Genomic DNA, 21,248 nt, shown 5'->3' with positions numbered 1-21,248 from the left:
GCCCTAATCCTCTTCCGTACAGCCAGACTAGTTAATTTTTTGCAAAAAAATTAACTTGTATATATATATTGTTGAGGGGCACAAGCAGGCCTTCTGACATACAGCATACAAATAAAAAAATAAAAAAAATAAAAAAAAAACCTTTTTGAAAAAAAATAAATCAAAAAGGACACTAGGGGCATCAAGGATCAAGCCCCCATCGCCCCCCCTCCCCCACCCTCTGCATGTGCTTGACGTTGTGAAGACCCTCTGCCGCCCAGGCATGTACTGGTAATGGTTAGGTTAGGTTGTGGAAATGAATGAAAAATGAAGGGGAGGGATGTGCTGTGGTGGCGCCGGGGTAAAGCACAACCCACATATGGAGGCCTTAGTCCTCGACGCGGCTGTCGCAGGTTCGATTCCGGGCCTGGCGACCTTTGCCGCATGTCTCCCCCTTCTCTCATTACCCACTTTCCTGTCAATTAACTATCAGATAAAGGGCACTAGAGCTAATAAAACATTAAAATAAATGAAAGGAAGTCAATGTAAAGTCCTCAGATTTATAAAGTACAAGTTTCCTCCATGACTGTCTATTAGAAGCATTATGTAAGGATAAGGTATAATTACATTTAAATTAAACAAAGTGAAACAGAAAGTAGATTGTGTCTTTCTTTAGAAAACACAAACACTGGTGCTGTGTCTAGTGCAATGGACTGAGTATGAAGCTGAGGATCCCAAGAATTATGTTATACATTTATTATATGACAATATGTGCCTGAGCCTCTGTTGTTTGCTTTGGAACAGAGATGAACTTCAGCCAGATGTTGGTATGAGCAGCTCCTCGGTTTGCTTCGACCAAGGCCTGCATTATGTTCCTTCAGTTGATGTTTGTTTAGAAAGGAGCCACCCAGTCCAGCCCTACAGAGGCCACGCTGTGAATGAAGACTGTTTGTAGCTGGGGTCTGGGTGGAGCTCCCTGATGGGGCTCAGTGGGTTTAGTTTCTACAGTCAGGGTTCTAGCTGTGTGTGGTGCTTAACTCTGACTGGTGACAACCCAGCCTTTCAGACACACATTCTGTTGTCCCATCCTGAAACATTTTTACTGTTTCTATATATTCTTGATTTTCCTGCTGACATTAAAAGGTTTCACTGAGTGTCTTAATGTTGTTTCTTCTCTTTTCTGTCATTAGACAACAAAGGGTTGTGACAGAGAGAAGACATGCAGCAAATGTCATCGGACTCAAACCCACGCTGACGACTAGGCGCTCAAACCCTTCTACACCGCAGCACCCTGTACCTGAACGTTTTTAATGTAAAGTATTTTAGGCTGAGCTGAACTTTTAATAATCTCACCACAAAGCAGAACATCAGGTATTAATTAAAAGAAAACATAGCAGTTCTCCTTCTATCAAAAGACAAGACAATATGCTTACATTTTTTTTTATAAGGTTTTCTTTCTGAAGAAAGCTTCTGATTCCAGTCAAGAAATAATCCTAATGAAAATTCAGCAAAGTTAATATCATTCTTGGAGGTTCTGTAGGATTCTGCAGGTTCTGGGGTGTTTGGTGGGGATCTGTGGGGTTTTGGAAGGTTAGGTTCTGGAGAGTTCTGGGGTTTTTGGGGGGTTCTGGAGGCTGCAGCTGTCTCCGTCACTGGACTCCTCATGTTGTCAGGGACTTGGCACATTGAAGATGCTAATTAATTTTTACAGGCAGGGTTCCAGCTGGAGCCCGCTGTACAAGAATAATATAATTACATTTCCACATGAAATTAAAGGTGAGACTTTGCAGGCAGATCGTTTGGCTGAGCAAAGAGGAGCTTAATGAAAAGCTGAAACGTCTCTGTGAGGTTACAATATTGCTTTTGGAAAGAAGTTTATATTACAGCAGTGAAGGCAGGACAATCATTCAAAACAGAGTTTACAAAGCATTTAATCAGCCTTGACACTGTGTTTGCATTGTTAAATAATGTCTGATGTTATCCTGGGTTGGTTTGGCAGAAAGTTCTGCCAGAATGAGGGCAGCAAATTGAGAGTTAGGAGGTTACTTCAATGAAGGGGAGAATCCAGCAGTAATGATCTCTATATAACAGAATCAGATGAAAAAGATACAAACATGTCTGAACCTGATCCTCTGCACAGTTTTAGTTTATAAAAAGCAAACAACCAAAAAACAGTGTAAGTGTATACTTGAAGGACCCATGATAGATACATGAAAGAGAGAGAGAGTAAGAGAGAGCAAAAGAGAGAGAGTGAGAGAGAGAGTTGGCTCCACCCAGTCACTTCTGTTTCCTCTCTTTCCTGTGTGTGTGTAAGGTCTCTTTATCTTTTTTTATCCCTCCTACTTGTTCTGACGCAGTATTCTGCATGAACACACACTGACCGTCTCTTTCTCCTACTGCCAGCCCACAGCTGGTGACATCACAGTGAAATGAACCAATCACTAGTACACCCATCCATCACTGTCACCACACTAGCCAATCAGCTGCTGCATTAAAATCGAGCCAACGGCCAATGGAACTGAGCCTGACTGCAGCACATATAACAGCAGGGGGCGTGATTGTGACTGTTTGATGAAACCAGAGGACTTCCTGTCCAACAGAATGAAGTGGATGGTGGTTGACTGGGAGCTGCTGTGTTCCTCCCTTTGAAGCTTCTGAAAATATTTGTTTGTTTCTGTATATTTATTGCAGCATTCTGTATATTCAGGCCCATAGTGCCATTTTACAACATAATCAAGTAACTATGACTTCAGCTGTTATAAAAACGTTATATATATCAAATATGACTTCAAACAAATTTTACTTTGTAATATAATGCCTTGAAATTGTACCTCTGTTTCTTTAAAAACTCCTGCTCTTTCTGAAACTCTGCATTCAGAAAATTCAAATTCAAAAGTACTTTATTGATCCCTGGAGGAAATTAAATATTGTGGTAACTCAGATTAATTCAAAATTGTTCAAAGAGTTATTGTAGATAGAGATGGCTATTGAAAGGAAAGAGGAGCTGAGTCTCGAAGGCGGTGCTAAGTCCACCTAGGCATTTTGAACAGCTGAATGGTTGCCATGGCGATTGAAGGATTTCTCAAACATGCATGAATCAAGGCAACACTCCAGGATTGTTTTTGATGAGAGAACAACATGAAATGACAGCTGGACAGGAAGAAGTGCAGCTGGACCCAGATCTGGTGACAACTGGACCAGAAAGGATAATGAAGATGATGGGAATGACAAACATCTTACCATGTAGTCAACAAAGTATCTACACTTCTTCAACCTTCAGCCTCATTCTCTGAAGTTTTTCATCTTCATTAGCAGCTCTTAGTGGTATAGCAGAAGCATTGACAATTCTTAAACTGGCTTTTTTATGGTCATCATACACAGATCATGACTGGAAGAACAGAATCCCATATTGTGTGGCTGAGAAGAGTTTACTCTATAGTGTAGCTGGGCTCAGCCTTACAGGTTAGATCTGCCATCTGGGAGGAGTTTAGAATAGAATAGAATAGAATAGAATAGAATAGAATAGCAGAAAGCTGCTGCTCCTCTGCATTAGAACGATTCAAGGTTTTCCAGGCACTTCCCTTAGAGAGGAGACCCATACAGGTAACAGATATCAGATTTTTGAAGCTGCAGTATGCAACTTTTACAAAAATGTATTTTTTTTTTTTTTTTACATATTTGTTCAAACTGACCATGTTGTGACAGCATAATATGAGACAGATCATCTATGAAAGCTGAGAGCTCCATAGCAGCTCAGAGAGAACACAGAACCAGGGTATTGCCATCTCATACCCTGGATTGTCTTAGTGTCAAAAAAAAAAAAAAAAAACAAAGCAAAACAAAGTGACTTAAACAACTCCAGTCCTTGATGGACAGTGTCTTGGAACTTTTAACTGTGTCCAAAATAAACTGTCTGAATTATGTCACCATGCAGTCAGGTTCTCCAAAGTCCTGCTAATTGCACTGATTTGATCCAGGTGTGTTAGAGCAGGTACCGGTCCACAGGTTGCAGCAGAGCAGCTCTAGGGCTGGAGTTGCTCTCCTCTGTTCTAAACCATCAGTGCAGTCTTATTAAAAATGTTTAAATAGTAACCTTGACCATTTTCTGATGCTTTAATTGTTTTATATTTCATCCAGGTTATCTTTTATTAATTGAAAATACTCAAACTGAGTTTCCAGTCAGCTCTAAAATAGCCATTCTTTAAAGTGTGATGGGGCGTGCTGTGGTGGCGCAGGGGCCTTTGCCGCATGTCTTCCCCCTCTCCTCACCCTCCTTCCTGTCTGCCTGCTGTACAAAAAAATACGAGCCACTAGCAAAAACTCTTCGGAGAAAAAAAAAATGGAAAAAGGGTGTGTGATACAGTGGGATGGGTTTGTTGAGGCTTATTCAGCCTGGCACTGAGAATAAATATATTTCACAGAAGAAAAGAACAACAGTGTAAGCTTATTAAAATCTTAAGTTTAAAGGAATTTATAACTTTTCTTATGTTTTTAAGGACTGTTTGTTATTTTATCAGTGTTATTCTTTCCTATCGATGGTATGCTAACACCATGAAGCTTAAAGTTAAAAGTGTCTTCATGATTATTTTAACTTGGATTTGACTGGTTTTTGATGTTTTTTTCTTTGCCATTTTTGTACAATAAAATTTTGGATCTATAGATCAATAGATACATATAAAAACCTTCGCCCATGTTTCATCCCGTATGTATGTGTATGGCATTAATGGGAGTACGACCCTCATTTCTTCCATTTCAGGCAGTGATTGTGACCAGTTAAGCCTGATAGATTAAGGTTGCAATAGATTTGATCTTAGATAAAAGAGAGGGCAGTTCTGTTTCTGAACAGAAGAAACTACTTTGAAACAGTGTTATTTACCCTGTTATGTTTTGATCTGTACAAGGCTTTTCTTCCAGTTTTAAACTATACCTAACAAAAATAACAAGGAATTAATAGTCTGATTATTTCTGCTTGTGGGTTCATTTTTGGGAGGGAGACACATCCAGCCAATCAGATCACTGTGTAATGGAAGCATGATTATTGGCTGGAGGACCCCTGTCACGTGCTGACTGGCATTACATGACTTTAGCCAATGGCATTCATGACCGAACCCCCTGATTTTAATTGGTCCTTACTGCTCATAACTATTCATATAGTTTCTTAAGATTTGGAATTTGATTGGCTGAGAGTTGTCACATGTTCTGCTCTTGAGTTTGTTTTTTCCAGATTTCCTGAAGTTTCCCCATACTGTCCAAAAAAGCCCATAATAATGGGTAATAATCAAAAGAGAAAGTGAGGAGAACAACACCAGTATAATCATGTTTATTAGTATCACCAGATGAAATCATTTTGCTTCAGTAACATCCTCCCAATACAAGTGTGGCATTTTTCCACTTCCAGCTATGAAAATATTTAGTATCTATGAACATCTTGACTTCTCACTGTAAAGGTAAAACACACATTCTTTGTATCACTTTGTACACATTTTAGGTTTACCTTCTTTATTTACTTCTTGACATCAAAAATCTATTTAAACACCAATAAAAAAAAGAAGAGACATTTCAGTTTTGCATCTTTTATTCAGTGCATCTGTGCGTGTCGACTCCTAAACAGCCTATCAGCAGACTTAGTTATTAAATGTTATAGTAGAGAATCGCTCATAAACTGTGTTTTGTGTTTTTATGAAAAGTCGCTCTTGTTGAAAGAGGATACTGGAGCAATGTTCACTACAGTCCAACTCATCTGGGACAGTTCAGTATTTTAGTTTTAAATATGTTCAAACAAAACAACGTTGAAGGACAATTCAGAATGTGTGTGTTGCCATTGTGTTTATTAATCCCCAGTATTTCCGATTATCCATAGAAAGAGTGCATCGCTCAGTCTACTGACACTAAAACTATTTACAGTGGACATGCTTATGTGACAGTGGATAAAACAAACAAAACAGAAAACCTCACTGCATATGTAATATTCTTTAGTTTGTAACTGAAAATTCTATTTAATATTTTGTCTTTACTGTTTGGAACCTTTATGCTGAACTGCCAGGCGGTGGTTCTGTTCCTGGTTGTCCCTTTATAACCAACAGCACCATTTGGCTTGCTACAAACCATGCGCATGTCTACATTACTACCATCACATGTAAACAGAATACAATAAAGTAAAGCATTAAATACACTTCACACAAAAAGTAACAAACTGCCATCATACAGACAGACCAGAAGAAATGCTTTCCTGGCTCCTGATAGGCCAGCTGATGGCCTGTCCAAATGGACCTACAAAAATAGCTTAGAGACAGAAAATATTTACTTTTTTTTTTACCGATCAGTCATTTTGTCTTTTTTTTCTTCCAAGGTCATTTTAGTATGGACCATTTTATCTGCTCCTTTGCTGACTGCAAAACCTAAAAAGAAGAACAGAAAGGGAGATGATTAAAATGAGACTGAGTGATGCAGTACCACAATCCCACCATAAGAGGTCAGGCAAACTGTTTGGGACTTCTATAGTGTCATGCCTTCATTTCAGAACAAACACGAAGAGGTATTGGATTTAGAGTACAATCATTTCTGGTATTTCTGCTTAACACTTTTTCCCATCTTCATCTGAGCGGAGGCATTCTGAGGCAGAGACGTGATTACAGGAGGAAGTCAGCAAGATCCAAAACACCAAACATCCAATCACACTCTGGCACAGGCTGCTGACTAAATAACTGCAATGCTCATTCTTCCATTTAACTGCAGTAAATATTTAAACAATCTTTGCATAGACAATCATTAGTTTAAATGTTGTTCTATGCTTTGCCAGCAGGGGGCGCAAAGTGTTACCACTATAAGGCAACAAGCAGTGAAACACAGTCAGACCTGTGTGTTTATGCATAGATTAAGATATAAGGAGTGTGTGAGTAACAGACCAGCGGCCTGCCTGTTGGCTTATGGTTCAGGTCCCATGGCCCTCATGGCCACCAGGGTCCTTATGACCCCCATGACCCTAAGGTTCCTCAGAGTATCCATGGCCCTTTGGATCCCCATGGGAACCAGAGGGTCATAGTCCCCATATTTCTGTAGAATATTTGCCATGGCCCCCAGGGTCCCTATGGCCCTCTAACTCTGGGCCACTACAGTAATTTAACAACTTCACTGTTGCTGCTGTTAGCAATAGATGCAGAACTACAATGATATTAAAGATTACTTGTTACCATGACAAAGAATAATCAATGAGATACCAAAGACTTATTTGCCTTTACATGAAAACTACAAATATTTTATGATTGATTTCAATTTTGTCCACTACAATGGCTGTCAGAAGTGTTTAATCTCATTAAAGTATCAGGGCATGTGCTGTAAAATAATCCCCTTTACAAATTACTTCTAAACTTTCCACATCTAATCTGCCATGCTGCACACTTCAACAGAATTCAACAGAATTCTATATTCTTCTGCTTTTTGGTCACTTAGACAGAGTTGAAATATTTGTCAAAGTTCCAAATATCAGTTAGTTTTGGCCCAAGACCTTCAGCTGTCTGTTCAACAGCTTATGATAAAAGGATCTTTTTTCCAGCAGCATAATCAATGATAAATCTCAATCAACAAAAGAGTCACTTCCCAGGTGAGAAGCACGTTTTGGACCTTGCAGAATTAAATTCAACAGAAGGTCTACAGAGTGACCTGCAGAAAGCTGTGTAGAGCCGATTTCCTCAGCATCAAGTAGAACAGGAGAACCTTTACATGGTAGAGTAGGAAATATTGTCAAGCCATAGAAGACTGGATGCTGAAATTAAATCACAAGGTGCTAATATGAAGAGTATTCCCATTTTTTGTTCCTCTAACAGATTGATTTACTTTTCTACTAAACTGCACAGAAATAACACAACATTAAGTTCTGAAATGGTTTATTGTGTGTGTGTGTGTGTGTGTGTGTGTGTGTGTGTGTTATTAGATCACAGAGTGGCATTTTAACAAGGTGTAGGCTTTTTAGAGCCACTGTATTATATGAAGCTTGGAGATTGAAACCACTTGAAAAACCAAAGAGAAAGATGCCAAATATTAAGCTTAGTGAAATATTTAAAGGGTTGGTAAAGAGCGCTGAAGCCTGGAGCTCTGACTGAAACAGAACTGGGCTGGTGTAAAGTCATCACACTTACGTTAGTGGTCAGTGCCAGCTTTTCTGTTAGGTGCTGTTAAGGTTAAAGCAGGAAACAGAAACTTAGAAAGCATGTACACACATTGTAGAAATACACAGATCATCACAGGTAAAAACAAATGTCATGCTAAAGTGGATTGAAACATAAGAAATCAGGAGAGAATATTAGTTTTTCGAGAGCTGCAGTTATTAAGCAAGAACAGAAACTATTTTTCTATAACAAACATTCACAGTGGAGCCTGCTTGAGCTGTTAAAGAGTTAGCATGATGCTAAGGGAATGTGCCGTCTGTTGGAGCAAGAAACGCAAAGTCACAAGATTTCATTGTGAGTGTAATCCATGACTGATGAATACGGTTGTGTTTCATGCTGTTGATGGCATCAAAGAAAAAGATTTTATAAGGGCAGCATTTCTCTGACTAGATGTGAGGTTGTTAGTCTGTGTACATGTTGAAACGTCAAAGAAGAGTTTAATGGTAACCTAAATATAGAACTATAAATAATAAATACAGTGAATATTATATTAGGGAGTAATTAATCTTCTTAGGGTTGCAATAGGTAACTTTTATAAAAATGTGTTTTTTGCATATTTGTTAAAACTGTCATTATGTCATGACTGTAAAATGAGGCAGATGTTATGATAGTTTGGTGAGACTCAGGTATTCAAAAATTATTGGTACATTTCTGGAGTCCATTACTGAATCGTCATCAGTGTATGATGACATACTCCTCCTCAACATCATTTCCTTTGAAGCTGACATGGACAGCAAATTGGCTGGAGCTTGTATTTTTCCTGTAATAATTTATTTGACTAAAGACATTTAACTCGGATCAAGGAAAGAAACTCTGAGGCAGAATCGTCTCAGTATCTTTATTCTATCAGTAAACAAAGTGGACTTTCTGTCCTCAAATCAGTGATTGAAATTTCCTCAAAAATAAACAGAATGAGAAATCTGTCAAACCTCTGGTCTGTTTCAGAGTTTAACCAAAGTCAGTGAGTGGTACTCATGGGAAGGAAAGAGACTCCAGTGAGATGAAATGAAAAACAATAAGACTTTCCAATATTTACATAAGAATTTTAAAAGAGAAATGCTTAACATGATCGAGGTGCTTCAACATGAAACAGAGCAGCAGCAATGATCCATAGTGCTAAAACATCATAACTTATTTATAGATCATTAAAGTTATAGTACTGTTCTCCATACCATGTATTTATTATTCTGGTATGGACTTAAAACATTCCTATATAAAGTAGAAATTTTCAAATAAAATGTATTATTTTGTAGAATATTTGCCATTTTTGCTGCTTTACTCTGTATACAATAATACTGGGAGTCAAGCTGACAAAAGCTGGTCAGAATGTCTGTCTGTCTGTCAGTGCCACTGCTTAGCCTTAGCAGGTGTCGAATTAAATTGTAGCTTAAACCGATCTTTCATTATGAGTGTGTGTGAAGGTTATTTATTCTGTGTGTCTCTGAGACGTTCATGGACCTGTTCATGATGTTACCCAAACTCTCACCTAATTGGCTGCTGGGGATGGGCACAGTTACATTGACACCTACTGCATGTGTGATGCAATAACAATGTTAAACAATATCAGATATTATATTCTCTTTCATATTGTCTAATCTGAGGTGGAGCTGCAGTAATGCTGCCTGGTGGTCGGTGTGAGTTACCTGAGCCACACTTTGTTCAGTTAATGGGTTGTCATCAGCCTGGAAAAGAAAACATTCACATGTCAATGAAAGAAAGTGCAGAAGCAACTCTTCAGGCACACAGCGCCGACGCAAAGCAGCACAGGCACCATTCCATGTGTAGCTGCGTTTCCATTACAAATGTGTGCAAATGTTTGTCTATTCTGCTAATGTTGAAAAAACACAATTTCACAAATGCAGCGTTTCCATTAAATAAGAAATTAAATTAAAATAACCTGAATAAGCTTGTTCACAGGATAAGTCATAAAAATTTTTTGGTAGCAGCTGATGTCAACAGTTACATGAGACATATTTAGAACGGAGCCATTGTGCTATAGCACTCATCACCTATCAGCCAAATAGAGAAGACGTCTGGGCTTTATTCAGGTGTCGGAGCAATAAGTCTGCTTGGTAGTGGCTACGTATGCAGCGTTTATGGGAACGGTAGTCTATGATTTTACATAATGGTTATGGATTCAACCTGTTGGGATGACACACAATTTTTTATGAACTGTGATGCTGTGGAGCTCTGGTGGAGCCAGCTGCACAATGTCCAAAATACAAACACCATTTCCTGTTGTCTTCTTTGTCGTTTCTCCAGTAGTAACATCTGGCTGTTGATCATATGACTTGTGTGATGTGAATAGTGTTTCCATTGCAATTTGGAAAAATATGTCTATTTTGATACAACTTATGGTAGAGCAACAACATTTCAATAGAAAAATGCGAGTCTTTTCAAAATAAATGTTTTTTTGTAATTTCTATTTGCACAATTTTATGGTTAATGGAAACACAACTAGTAACAGCAATTTCCCATACTGGAAACCAGTAACACTTTAGTCTAGTTTTAACATGTTAATGGTTTGCCTGTGGGGTAAGAAAACTCTCTCTCCCATTCAGTCAGTCAGTCCAGAAGCATCATTATTAGATGGATGGTTGACTGTGCCAGTTATTAATTAACAAAACTTAAAAACTTTGACCAAGGTCAATCAGAGGGTCAGTCTGCATGCTCTCAACATGCACTCACAGAATCGTGTTATTTCTAAAGCCCTTCCATCCCCAAACTGTCTTCCTCTCACTCTCAGTCCGTCAGTCTCTCTCACCCCGGGTCTGTCTGACTGTCTACAGCAGCTGGCTCCTGTCTGTCTGTGCCTCTAGGTTACCGGTGATGTAATCAAACAGGACGAAGCCATAGGCTGGTTCAGACATAAGCTGACACCAATCACAACAGGAGAGACAGGGAGAAGGAGAGACACAAAGGTAAACAAGATGCCACCGAAAACACTGTAGCAAACTTTAGCCAATCATAGAAAAGTTATTTGAAACAAGCTAAACAGCTGCTGGGATTTTAGACGGTTAATGTGCTTCCTGTTCCATTTGATCACCTAATAGTGAAAAACATTGAAATGAATATGATTGCAAATTACAATGACTTATAGCCTTCCTACCCTGTAGTTGACCTTCTGTAAGACCTGTTGGGAATCACTTTCCAAAATCACCCTGGCAACAGAAGATAAACAACCAATCAGGAGAGGGTTGGAGCCAAACAGAATGACTGTTCAACAGAATAAAGCTAATAGGAATACAAAATTTTGAGAAATAACAATAACAATAACAAGACTTTCTCAAAAGCTAAAGTGACGATTGAGTGAACATTTCCTTACCCCCCATCAATGATCTCGTCCACGACGAGGAAGACTCCCTCCATGTTGTCCAGTAAACACCTCCGCTCCACGTTCTTTCTGCAGCACAGAAGCCACTGTTAGTACTTCATGCTTGCCAGTTTGTAATGAAGACCACCAAAACAGAGACGGAGTCAACACTAAGACCACAGAAGAGACGACCAAGATATGAATACTGTTCCAGGATATTGCTGTTATATTATATTTTATAAATTCTATTGTCTGAGCTATCACTTTTTAGTCTAATTGTACAACTCTGGTGCCTTAAAATGGCCCCTCAGGAGCAGATAAAGTTACAGTATATGAATTGAGGGCTACACAGTGGCGCAGTTGGTAGCACTGTTGCCTTGCAGCAAGAAGGTCCTGGGTTCGATTCCCGGCCGGGGTCTTTCTGCATGTTCTCCCTGTGCATGCGTGGGTTCTCTCCGGGTACTCCGGCTTCCTCCCACAGTCCAAAAACATGACTGTCAGGTCAATTGGTTTCTCTAAATTCTCCCTAGGTGTGAGTGTGTGTGTGCATGGTTGTTTGTCCTGTATGTCTCTGTGTTGCCCTGCGACAGACTGGCGACCTGCATAGTACACATAGTACACAAGACCCAGCAGTAAATACATATAATAAATAATAATACATTTTATTTGAAAGCACCTTACAAATCACTCAAGGTCACTGAACAAGAAAGAACAAAAAAGTGAAAGAGGAACAATAAAAGAGCAGAAATCGATAAACTCCATCACAAATAACAACTGTTCTTCTGCTGGCTCATTTCAGCACACTTTCTACACTCACTGCTAGCTTTTCTTGGTTTATTTATTTACAAACATTCTTGTATACTAATTAGAAATGATCTATATTTAATGCATCAAAAATCCAGCTCCTTTACACATATCCACAAATCTTTTTCCTTTGAGAGCAGCTTTGGTTTTTGTAGTTTCCTTTTCAGATTGACATCTAGGAAAGGTCTGTTCCTGCTACATCATTTATATACTAAAATTGTCCTCATTTTCAAAAGGAATTTGAGAAAGATAAAAAAAAATTACCTCAGGATGTGACTGACGGAGTCAAACAGACAGTTCAACACAGACATCAGCATCAGCTGCCAACAGAAAAGGAAAATATTAAATAAAATACTAGTCACTGATTTTCACACAAAACTGTTTTCTTTCAAAAGCCCAAAGGCTAAAATGTAACAATCATCGTCTCATCTTGTGATGAGATGATATTCTGACAGTTCTGCTCATCATGGCACTCTTTTACACCTTCTGGTGATTTATTTGAATTGTTATGTTTCTAGAGAGAAATAATAAAACAATAAATATAATTTTTTCAAAGAAGAAGTAAACTGTAAATATTAATGGGCAATGACTAAAATTATACCCGCTCTACAAGCTCAGAAATGTTCATACAGTTCGGTGTCCTTCTGCCAGACCTGGGCAAAGTGATGACGCGTCCAAATAGCTAAATGAATAACCTATGTTTGATTGTTTGAAACAAAGATTTTGGAATCTGCAGAAATGAAGAAATAGTTTCACAAGACTTAAAGATTGTGTACATCTACAGTTCTCAGATCTTCAGAGTTCTTTGGATTTTTCCGTAGTTCTGAGTATCGGTCCGTCTAATCAGTGATCTCAAACATATCTTTTATATTCTGGTAAAGAAAAAATATCACCTGCCTTTTTCTTAAGATCTCTAACCAGGTGTTAACAGATGTTTTAAAGATTAAAGATGCTGTAGATTTTACTACTTAGCGAAGGATGACCTAATATTTTGGTGAATTTCTGAATATATCTGAGCATGTAGGTAGAATATTGACACTTATTAGAACTCATTGATGTTGTATTTTGTATAATCATTCCACCCAGGAAAAAGAAGAATTTAAAAAAGACACTTATATAGCATGTTCCTATAAAAGCTAAAATCACTGTACCTCATTTTCCTGAGCACTTCCCACCACGTAGAAAAAAAGATCTATACTGCTCTTATAGATGATGGTCATCCCCTCCAGGAACGCTATCTCATCTACAAATACACAGAAAGGGATGAGTCTAGGACTTATTCTTTAAATCAAAACTTTGATACAAGGAAGGAGACGTGATAGGAGAATGAAACGAAAGCAGCAGAGAAACTAGGAGAAAAGGAATGAATGGATGGATGGAGCTACAGAAAGGAGGAGAGAGCAGGAGATAAAGGTGAAAACAGGCCTGCAGAAAGGAGGATGGGAGGAGTTTGGAACAAAGGGTGGCATGCTGGGTTGGGGACAGGGGAGCAAGTGGAGATCAGGTAACAACGCTGTGAATTCTCTAAAACCCACTGCAGAGGGAGATCAGGTTTCTCTGAACATCTACTCAACCTGCTTAAACACTCCCAAAGCCAAGAAGCTTTGGCTGTAAGGGTCATTCAACAGCTCAGAGTCACAAACACGGTCCAGCTGGCAGGTACCAGCTCCACGGCAGGTACCAGCAAACTGCTTCAGGCTACCAGCAGCAGAACACTCCACAGCTGACACTGGAGATGTGTGTGAATCCTCTGTACAGCAGGACTTAAGGCTACGAAGGTGTGAGGTGTAAAGTTACAACACAAGATGCAAAAATAAAGAAACTTACTGTCTGCTTTGTGTGTTTTGCTGAAGACATTATTCTCAAAGTTCTTCTGCTCCTTCATGGTGGGGTAAAGCTCGGGGTCGTAGTACTACAACACAGCGACACACATCACAGGATAAAACGGTGTTGGTACCAAATCAATCAATTAGTCAGTAATTGATTGTATCAATCAATTTTTAGGTTTTCAATAACTCTATTTTGACAATAAAATGTATTAGTGATTTGCAATGTGAGATCCCCATCAAAGTATGAATCAGAGCTCAGTGGCGTCTTTATTATTTCACTGCAGGTGAGGAACATGGCAGCCATGTTGTAGATGGATTATTGGCTGTACGGCTCTTCAACAGCAGACACTTGTTTGGGTCTTCTTTTCTCTCTCTTTTTTCTTTCTTTTTAAATCAACCACTTAACTTCTAGGTTCTGATTTCTATTAAAAGTTTAACATTTTTCCTACTTCATTTTTACAATTCATCTATAATTATGATAATCAAAAGCATGTTTGTGCCGTTTTCTGAAATGGCAGTTTTATATTATAATAAATGTATATTCTATAATAATGAAAGTGACATTTGGGTTGAACATGAGGACTATTTAAAGTGCATTAAATAATATTGGAAATATATTAATCTAAAATTGTCGAAAATCTAATAGTGCTGCAAAATGAATTAAGCACTGGGTCACAACTTTTCATTAGAGGAACAATAACTACTCAACAGCAGTTTTTGGAACACTGACACACATTCACCCGGACCTGCTTCCATCTGCAGGGTTTGGGTTTTTCCAGCGTTGAAACTCTGATAGGTCAGAAAATCAGTTCAGTGTTCATATCAGACCCAGGCATCTCTATCAACCTGCTCAAAGTGATGGTTTTATATCTTTTGGAGGTGGAATGGTTGTGAAGGGATAAACTAACAATATTTACATGTTAAGGAAATATTTTTTACTAAGTAAAATAAAATCTAATGAAATACTTTAAGCCTTACCTTGGACAGAAGTCTGTTGCCATCATTATCAAGAATAAAAACAGCTTTCACTGTATAAAGAGAGGGTTCCTGCAACAACACACAAGAGGAGGTTTAACTTAGAGGTGCTCAGTTTTCCTGATGCTACATTATGTTAGCTCTCCAGCTACGTTTATTTCACACCTGGCCTTGTTGTGAATTAGACCTTTCCTAACCAGGCAATGCTTGTCTTTTTCATTAGAGATCAAACAAATTTTTATTTGGTAGATGCTCTGAGAACCAGTTAGCTGGTTCTCAGAGCATCTACAGCCATCAGCCTCCTCTCAGGTCTCAGGTTCTGCCTCTGTTATCCATCTGGATGAAGTTAATACTCGGCTCTGAACTGTCTGTTATTCATCTACAGGCTAACGCTACTGACAGACATCTGTCATCTCTTCTCTCCCCTGGTGAAGCCATCACATTTAGGTTCTTAATGCAGTCGGATCCATTCCAGCTTGAGCTTCAAACTAGTTTTTTTTTAATCTGTTTCTGGTCGAGGAAAAGTGACATTCCATAATAAATCATTTATAGGGCTGTCCTACTGAAGAGTCTTCAGGAACGGGACAAAGTTCTGTTATGCACTGACTAGCAGAGATTCACAGTCAGAGTGTATCACAGAACTTAGACCAGAAACTCAGCCACAGTGTCAAAGCAGCAGAGAGAGATGACGGATCCGTTGAGCCTCACCTCCATCATATTCAGGGCCTCGCATTAGAAAAGCACTAAATCTGACGTACATTAGTAAAAGGTGGTGTTGAGTGACCTAAAATGAAGTTATATTTACAACTTGGAGCAGGTGGGATGTTCTGACACTGATAATAAAACAAGATGTGTACAAGAACAAAGTCTGACCTGCAGACAGGGCAGAAAGAATCAAGCAGCCAGGATTTTACAAGGTGTAGACTTTGTGAAAGTGGCCCTCTTCTAGTCGTACTGAACACTGAACAGCATCATCAGCTAAAGGCCACATCACTGCACTCAGCTCAAACATTGAAGTGTTCAAATGCTGCTGTGCTTCTTACATCCAAACTGCACAGCAGAGAACAGCCATGCTGGGTGACTCTCCACCCAAAGAGAGTTTAAATGAGCCGAGTTCAGAAGGACAGCACTTCATCTGAAGGCCATGTTCACGGTGTTCAACTGGAATACTCATTTACCATTTCCTTTTTCTGTCTTGAATCATGAACTCTAGCATTAACTGAAGCAAGTGAGGTGTGCAGAGCATAGATGTTGTTCTGGCTTGCTGTCCAACTTGCTGGTTGAATCGTTGATGGGTTCTTGGAGTAACTCCGTTTGGCCAGACTGTCTAGAAGGTTCACCACTGCTGCATGTTTTCTCCCATTGCGAATAATGGCTCTAAAATGGTTCTCCAAAAGTCTTAGAAATGACTTTGTAATACTCTCCATACTAACAGATGTCACTGACTTGTATCCCTACTTCAGCCATTAGAGAGGTTCTACTTCAAATGATCTATCAGTGAGGTAGTAATAGAACCTGGGGATTTGGAAATGAGCCTGGCTTTCTCAAAAATGGAGTTTAATCACAGTAAGTGAGGGTTTTCTTTGTCACAAAGGGTCAGGTTGGCTTGCACAGCTATTTTCACTTAATGAATGAAATCATGACTGAAAACTGCTTTTTGAATTTACTCTGGTTATTTTTATCCAAAATAAAATTAGTTTGAAGATGTAAAATTGTGACAGAAAGGCAAAAAAAGAAGAAAATTGTGACCATGTTAACAAGCAACAACAACCCACTCTTTAATCCAAGATCCAGCAAGCAACATGCAGCACTCTGTGTGTCCTGACTCAGTCAGCTGGCTTGATCCTCAGCAGCTGAAGGAGCAGTTTCTCCTTTACGTGGGGAAGGCTGTTATCTTCCATAAAACACGGAAGCTTTTCTTTACCTCCAAAATGCTTCTGAATCGTAGCAGCAAGGAGTCAAATGTAAATTTTTTCTGTTGCTTACATCGGCCTCCAGAAGAGATTTATTTATTTAACTCCAAAGAGATGTTTGACAAAACAGAGTGACATATGAACACTAATTATCAACATACTGCCAACATTAATATAGTATGACCAACATGACCTGGACTTTTTCCTTTAACATTCAGGCCTGGCAATGAAATCCATTCTGCTGAGGTTTCCAACCACTTAGTCCAACCACGTTATATTCATAACGTGATTATAACGTGATTATATGGAATATAGTCATGTATTCCAAGAAATTCCCCTTACAGTTTCTTTTTGGTAATCAAAACATAATTTAATTTTAAAATTCTGTGTCATTATTAGTCTGATGCTAGGCTATGGTAGTGAGTTTTACGCTAAAACAAAGAGTTCAGGCTAAAGAGATGGAACCAGACCTGGGAGAAAGCAGAAGTTAGATGACTTCCAGCAGCACCTGTTCGAGCTTTACTCAAATCAGTGGTGACCACAAACAAATCACAGACCAACAGTGGCACAGTAAGAAGAGCAGACTGGGATGTCGCAGTTGGGACACCAGTATTCAGAGACAGTATTGTAAGAAAACACAATCTGACACTTTGTGTGGAAACAGTGAAATGTTGGGAGAATAATGGAGTGCGCACAACAGAATCTGAAAGCGGTTGAGTATTTTCTGTCACAGATGTGATTCACAAAACTAACTGATGAGCCCAAGCTCCATCACAACTGACCCAACTGAACAAGCGTCCACACACTGGAGCAGATCCAATCCAGGGAGCTGAAGTAAGGGACACAGCCAGCAAAAATGGGATCATTCCTGTCCTCTGTCTCCACGTGCTTGTTCTGGATGAGGGCCTGCCGCAAAGTCAGTGACTCAATACAGTCGCCACGGCTTTATTCTAGTGTGTGTGAGTGAATGCAAGAATCAGATTCAATCATTCCAGAAAATGAATATGGTGACTTCAGGGAATCACGTACAAACACACGTATGCATTAATTAAAGGGACATTATTATGTGTTTTTTAGCCACATAGCTGCATTGTGTAGCACAATGAAGTAACTATGTAACCTCTGTTATAAACGTTTTTTTACATATTGTGACTTGACTTCACAAATTAACACCTTAAAACTGGGTCCCTGTCTCCTTGAGGTGATGATGTGCTGAAGGCACATTTAACACCATAAACTATTTTTGAATTTGAATTGAATTTCCAAAGCATCTTATACTGTTGGAAAGTCTGGTTATTTTTGGTTATTATTATTGTAAGGAAATACATTTATGTTTTAGGTTGCAGAGTTGAGCATGTGGGATAAAAACCTTGCTAAATTCTCTCTGTCGATCATTTCCGGTGGAGGCAGCGTGATGTGGCACACCACCCGTCCTCACTAGAAAAACACGGCTGGAGGAAGTTTCAATGTAGAGTTGCGATTCTGCAACCTCTCTCTACTTGCACAGACCAAACAATCTCCGAAAATACTGATATGCAAATTTATTTGTAGATAAGCCTAAGTGGACTACCAAAATAAAAGCTGGGATTTGCAAACAGACAAGTTTCTCATGTCATCACTTCATCAGTGTTCCTTCTGTACAACATTTCAGCTTAAACATGACGAGGCCTTTTAACGGAAATAAAGACGCTACAATAGATCTAAAGCAACAACGCCAGCTCACCACCAGGAGTTTATATAGAGATTACCGAGACCCGGCTTTTATTTTGACAGTCTACTTCCGTTTATCGGCAGGTGAATTTGCAAATGTATATTTCGCCCTGAGCTAAATATTTAGTTTTGAGCCGAATATTTAGCTTCAAGCTAAATATTTCAAACTAAATATCTAGCTATATGATTAAATATTCAGTTCGAAACTGTTACATTCATTTTATTTGGTGGAAAATGAATTACTTATATTCTCTTATAGATTTCCGGTGATAACCAAATTGTTGCAGTTAATTTTTGACTGTAACTCTACAAACGGTACCACATACCTAGCAAGCACCTCAAATAAACGATTGACCAAACATAATTTTGTCAAATGAACAGTACTTATGCGTGCAGTTTGCAGCTTAAAGGCAAAAATGTAAACATACACAAAAAAATTATTTATACAGCGCTGCCATTTCGTTGAAGAAATGTAGGTAAATACGGGGGAAAAAACAAACATTGAAATTACATCTACAGGTTTTTTTATTTTTTTAATTTATTTATTTTATATACTATTAGTATAGGTTTTACCCGAAGTAGTGAGAAGCCACTGAAAAGCCTGAAGAGCCACATTGGGCAAAAATCTGACTTACTGTAAGTTTTCTATCATATTAAGCGGTTTGAGATTTAAGGTCTTTATCTTTGATTACCATTAAATGGGAAACGTTACGTGAAGAATGAAAACTCGATTTCCCAGAATTTCTCCTGGGGTTGAACTTTTCTTACCAACTGTTCCACATAACGCAGCTCTGCACTCTGAAGGACGGAGCGTTTGAACAGTAAATGGAGCTTCATAGGACAGACATGAGCTCCAGAAACCTGGGTGAAGCTGAAGAAATGGTGCGCGAGGCAGAACGGTGGACGTGGCACCTACCCTGGAATACACGTCACTACATTCACGCTCCACACACGCACTGAAACACGCAGAGCCGCTGGAAATACAGTTACCAGATTAAATGCACAGCGCTGTGTGTGTGTGTGTGTGTGTGTGTGTGTGTGTGTGTGTGATGGTGTGTGTGCGTGTCTGGAGCCACTGTTTTCTAAAAGTGCTCCGTGGAGACATCGAGCCATGACTTCCACTGCCTGTCCTGTTGCGCTCAGATAGAACCAAACAGCTGTGGATCAACTAGTCCATTCTAATGGTGTTAACACCCGGAGAAGTTCTCAACCAGCAAGGGATACTATTTTTAGACCAATATAGGATTAAAAATAAATCGAACGACACTGCGGTTTTATGGAGAAAGCCCTGATCAAATCGGCCTTGGTGAGCTGGAAAGACTAGTGTGAGATCCTGTCACAACTGAGGAAGAAATAAAATCTTATGGACAATATGCAACCAAGCTTCGTCCACTCCCCCGCTTGGCTTATTCAAGACTGTCTTCTGTAATGTCCACCACCGACAGCCAGCAGATTAATACCACACATGCCGCGGACACTGACTGCAGCCTGCAGTGCTGCTGTCCGTGTCCACTAACGCAGATGATTTAACAGCGGAGAAGCTCACCAGGGACGTGGAGTCCATCTCTGCCGCCGCCGCCGCCGCTGCTCTCACTCTGTGTTGACGTGGACAGCCCTGAGCTGTCACACGGCGCGCGCTCCCGACCTGGAGCCACGAGCACACAACCACCAATAGAACAGAGAACGCTCCAGGACCACGCCTCTTCCGCCTCTCTTTCGGCCTTTCATAATAAAAGTCTGTGCGTCTCCTGATTTTTTTTTTTTGCTTTTCAGTTAGAAGGCCTAAATGAATATATTTTTATTCATTAGTGTATATCCGCTTTTAAAAAATATTTTTATGTCTTTTCAATGATTGTGTTTAAAGAATTCATTTAAATTAATTTCAGATTAATTAGAATTTCTGTATAATGCCAATTCTATTCTGCAGTTGTTGACACTGTTGCCTCACAGAATGCCTCACAGTTTGTCTTAAAAAAAAAAACACGTAGCCTTTTTTTTAATGTAACTCTAGTCTGGGTTTGAATCCCAGCCTGGGGTCTTCCTGCATGGGGTTTGTATGCTCTGGATTCTTTCCAGCTACTCTGACTTCCTCCCCACAGTCCAAAAACATAATGGTAAATTTTCCCTTAGGTTGGGGTGCTGTGGTGGTGCGGGGGTTAAGCACAACCCACACATAGAGCGGAATCGAACCCAGCCTGGTGACCTTTGTCTTCCCTCTTCTCTCATTCCCCCCTTTCCTGTCAATTCACTGTCAAAACATAACGGCCACTAGAGCCAATAAAACCTTTTTTAAAATTATTTATTTGCCCTTAGGAGTGAATGTGTGCTGGACCATGACCTGTGTGGGTTCAATCCTGAACCAAAACAAAAAACAAACAAACAACAATAGTTTATGCGGCTTATATTTTCATGCATTTTTCAAGAACTATTTTCTGTCTTTGATAAAGTGATGACAGTGAATTTCATATATCAGGAATATTTTTCTAAAAACTTTCATCAGATTTGATAATGTGCATAAGAAACTCTGCTAAATGAAGAGAAATCATATTTCTCCAATCTG

The 21,248-nt window shown here is 39.2% G+C and overlaps 1 protein-coding gene across 4 annotated transcripts; it reads right to left on the bottom strand.

Moving 5' to 3' along the window:
- Window positions 1–5,461: 5,461 nt before the first annotated feature.
- Window positions 5,462–20,360, bottom strand: copz2 (COPI coat complex subunit zeta 2). 4 transcript variants are annotated; one of them, XR_003596273.1, is made up of 11 exons: window positions 20,235–20,351; window positions 15,069–15,137; window positions 14,089–14,173; window positions 13,413–13,504; window positions 12,526–12,581; window positions 11,470–11,547; window positions 11,254–11,305; window positions 10,909–11,017; window positions 9,788–9,826; window positions 8,115–8,147; window positions 5,462–6,377 (listed from the first exon to the last, which is right to left on the bottom strand). XR_003596273.1 is itself a non-coding variant. In XM_028023669.1 (10 exons), the coding sequence occupies exons 1-10, from the start codon at window positions 20,250–20,252 to the stop codon at window positions 6,330–6,332; spliced, it is 570 nt and encodes a 189-aa protein (XP_027879470.1). In that variant the 5' UTR covers window positions 20,253–20,360; the 3' UTR covers window positions 5,537–6,329. The 4 variants fall into 4 exon arrangements, 2 of the variants coding, with proteins under 2 accessions (XP_027879470.1, XP_027879469.1); XR_003596272.1 differs by lacking the exon at window positions 8,115–8,147; XM_028023669.1 differs by lacking the exon at window positions 10,909–11,017 and having other exon boundaries at window positions 5,537–6,377; window positions 20,235–20,360.
- Between the last annotated feature and the right edge of the window lie 888 nt (window positions 20,361–21,248).

Source organism: Xiphophorus couchianus, chromosome 7 (genome assembly GCF_001444195.1).
Source record: "Xiphophorus couchianus chromosome 7, X_couchianus-1.0, whole genome shotgun sequence".
In the NCBI taxonomy this organism is placed as follows: Eukaryota; Metazoa; Chordata; class Actinopteri; order Cyprinodontiformes; family Poeciliidae; genus Xiphophorus; species Xiphophorus couchianus.
The sequence above is the reverse complement of the archived record's forward strand: the minus strand, read 5'-3'. Positions and strand labels throughout refer to the sequence as shown.

Bases quoted from the DNA above. Each gene is read 5' to 3' on its own strand.
- copz2 (XM_028023669.1), bottom strand. The intron at 14,174-15,068 runs GTAAGGCTTAAA...GCTGTGTTGTAG, and splicing joins GCAACAGACTTCTGTCCAAG to TACTACGACCCCGAGCTTTA. The intron at 6,378-8,114 runs GTAAGTGTGATG...TCTTCTTTTTAG, and splicing joins AGCTGGCACTGACCACTAAC to GTTTTGCAGTCAGCAAAGGA.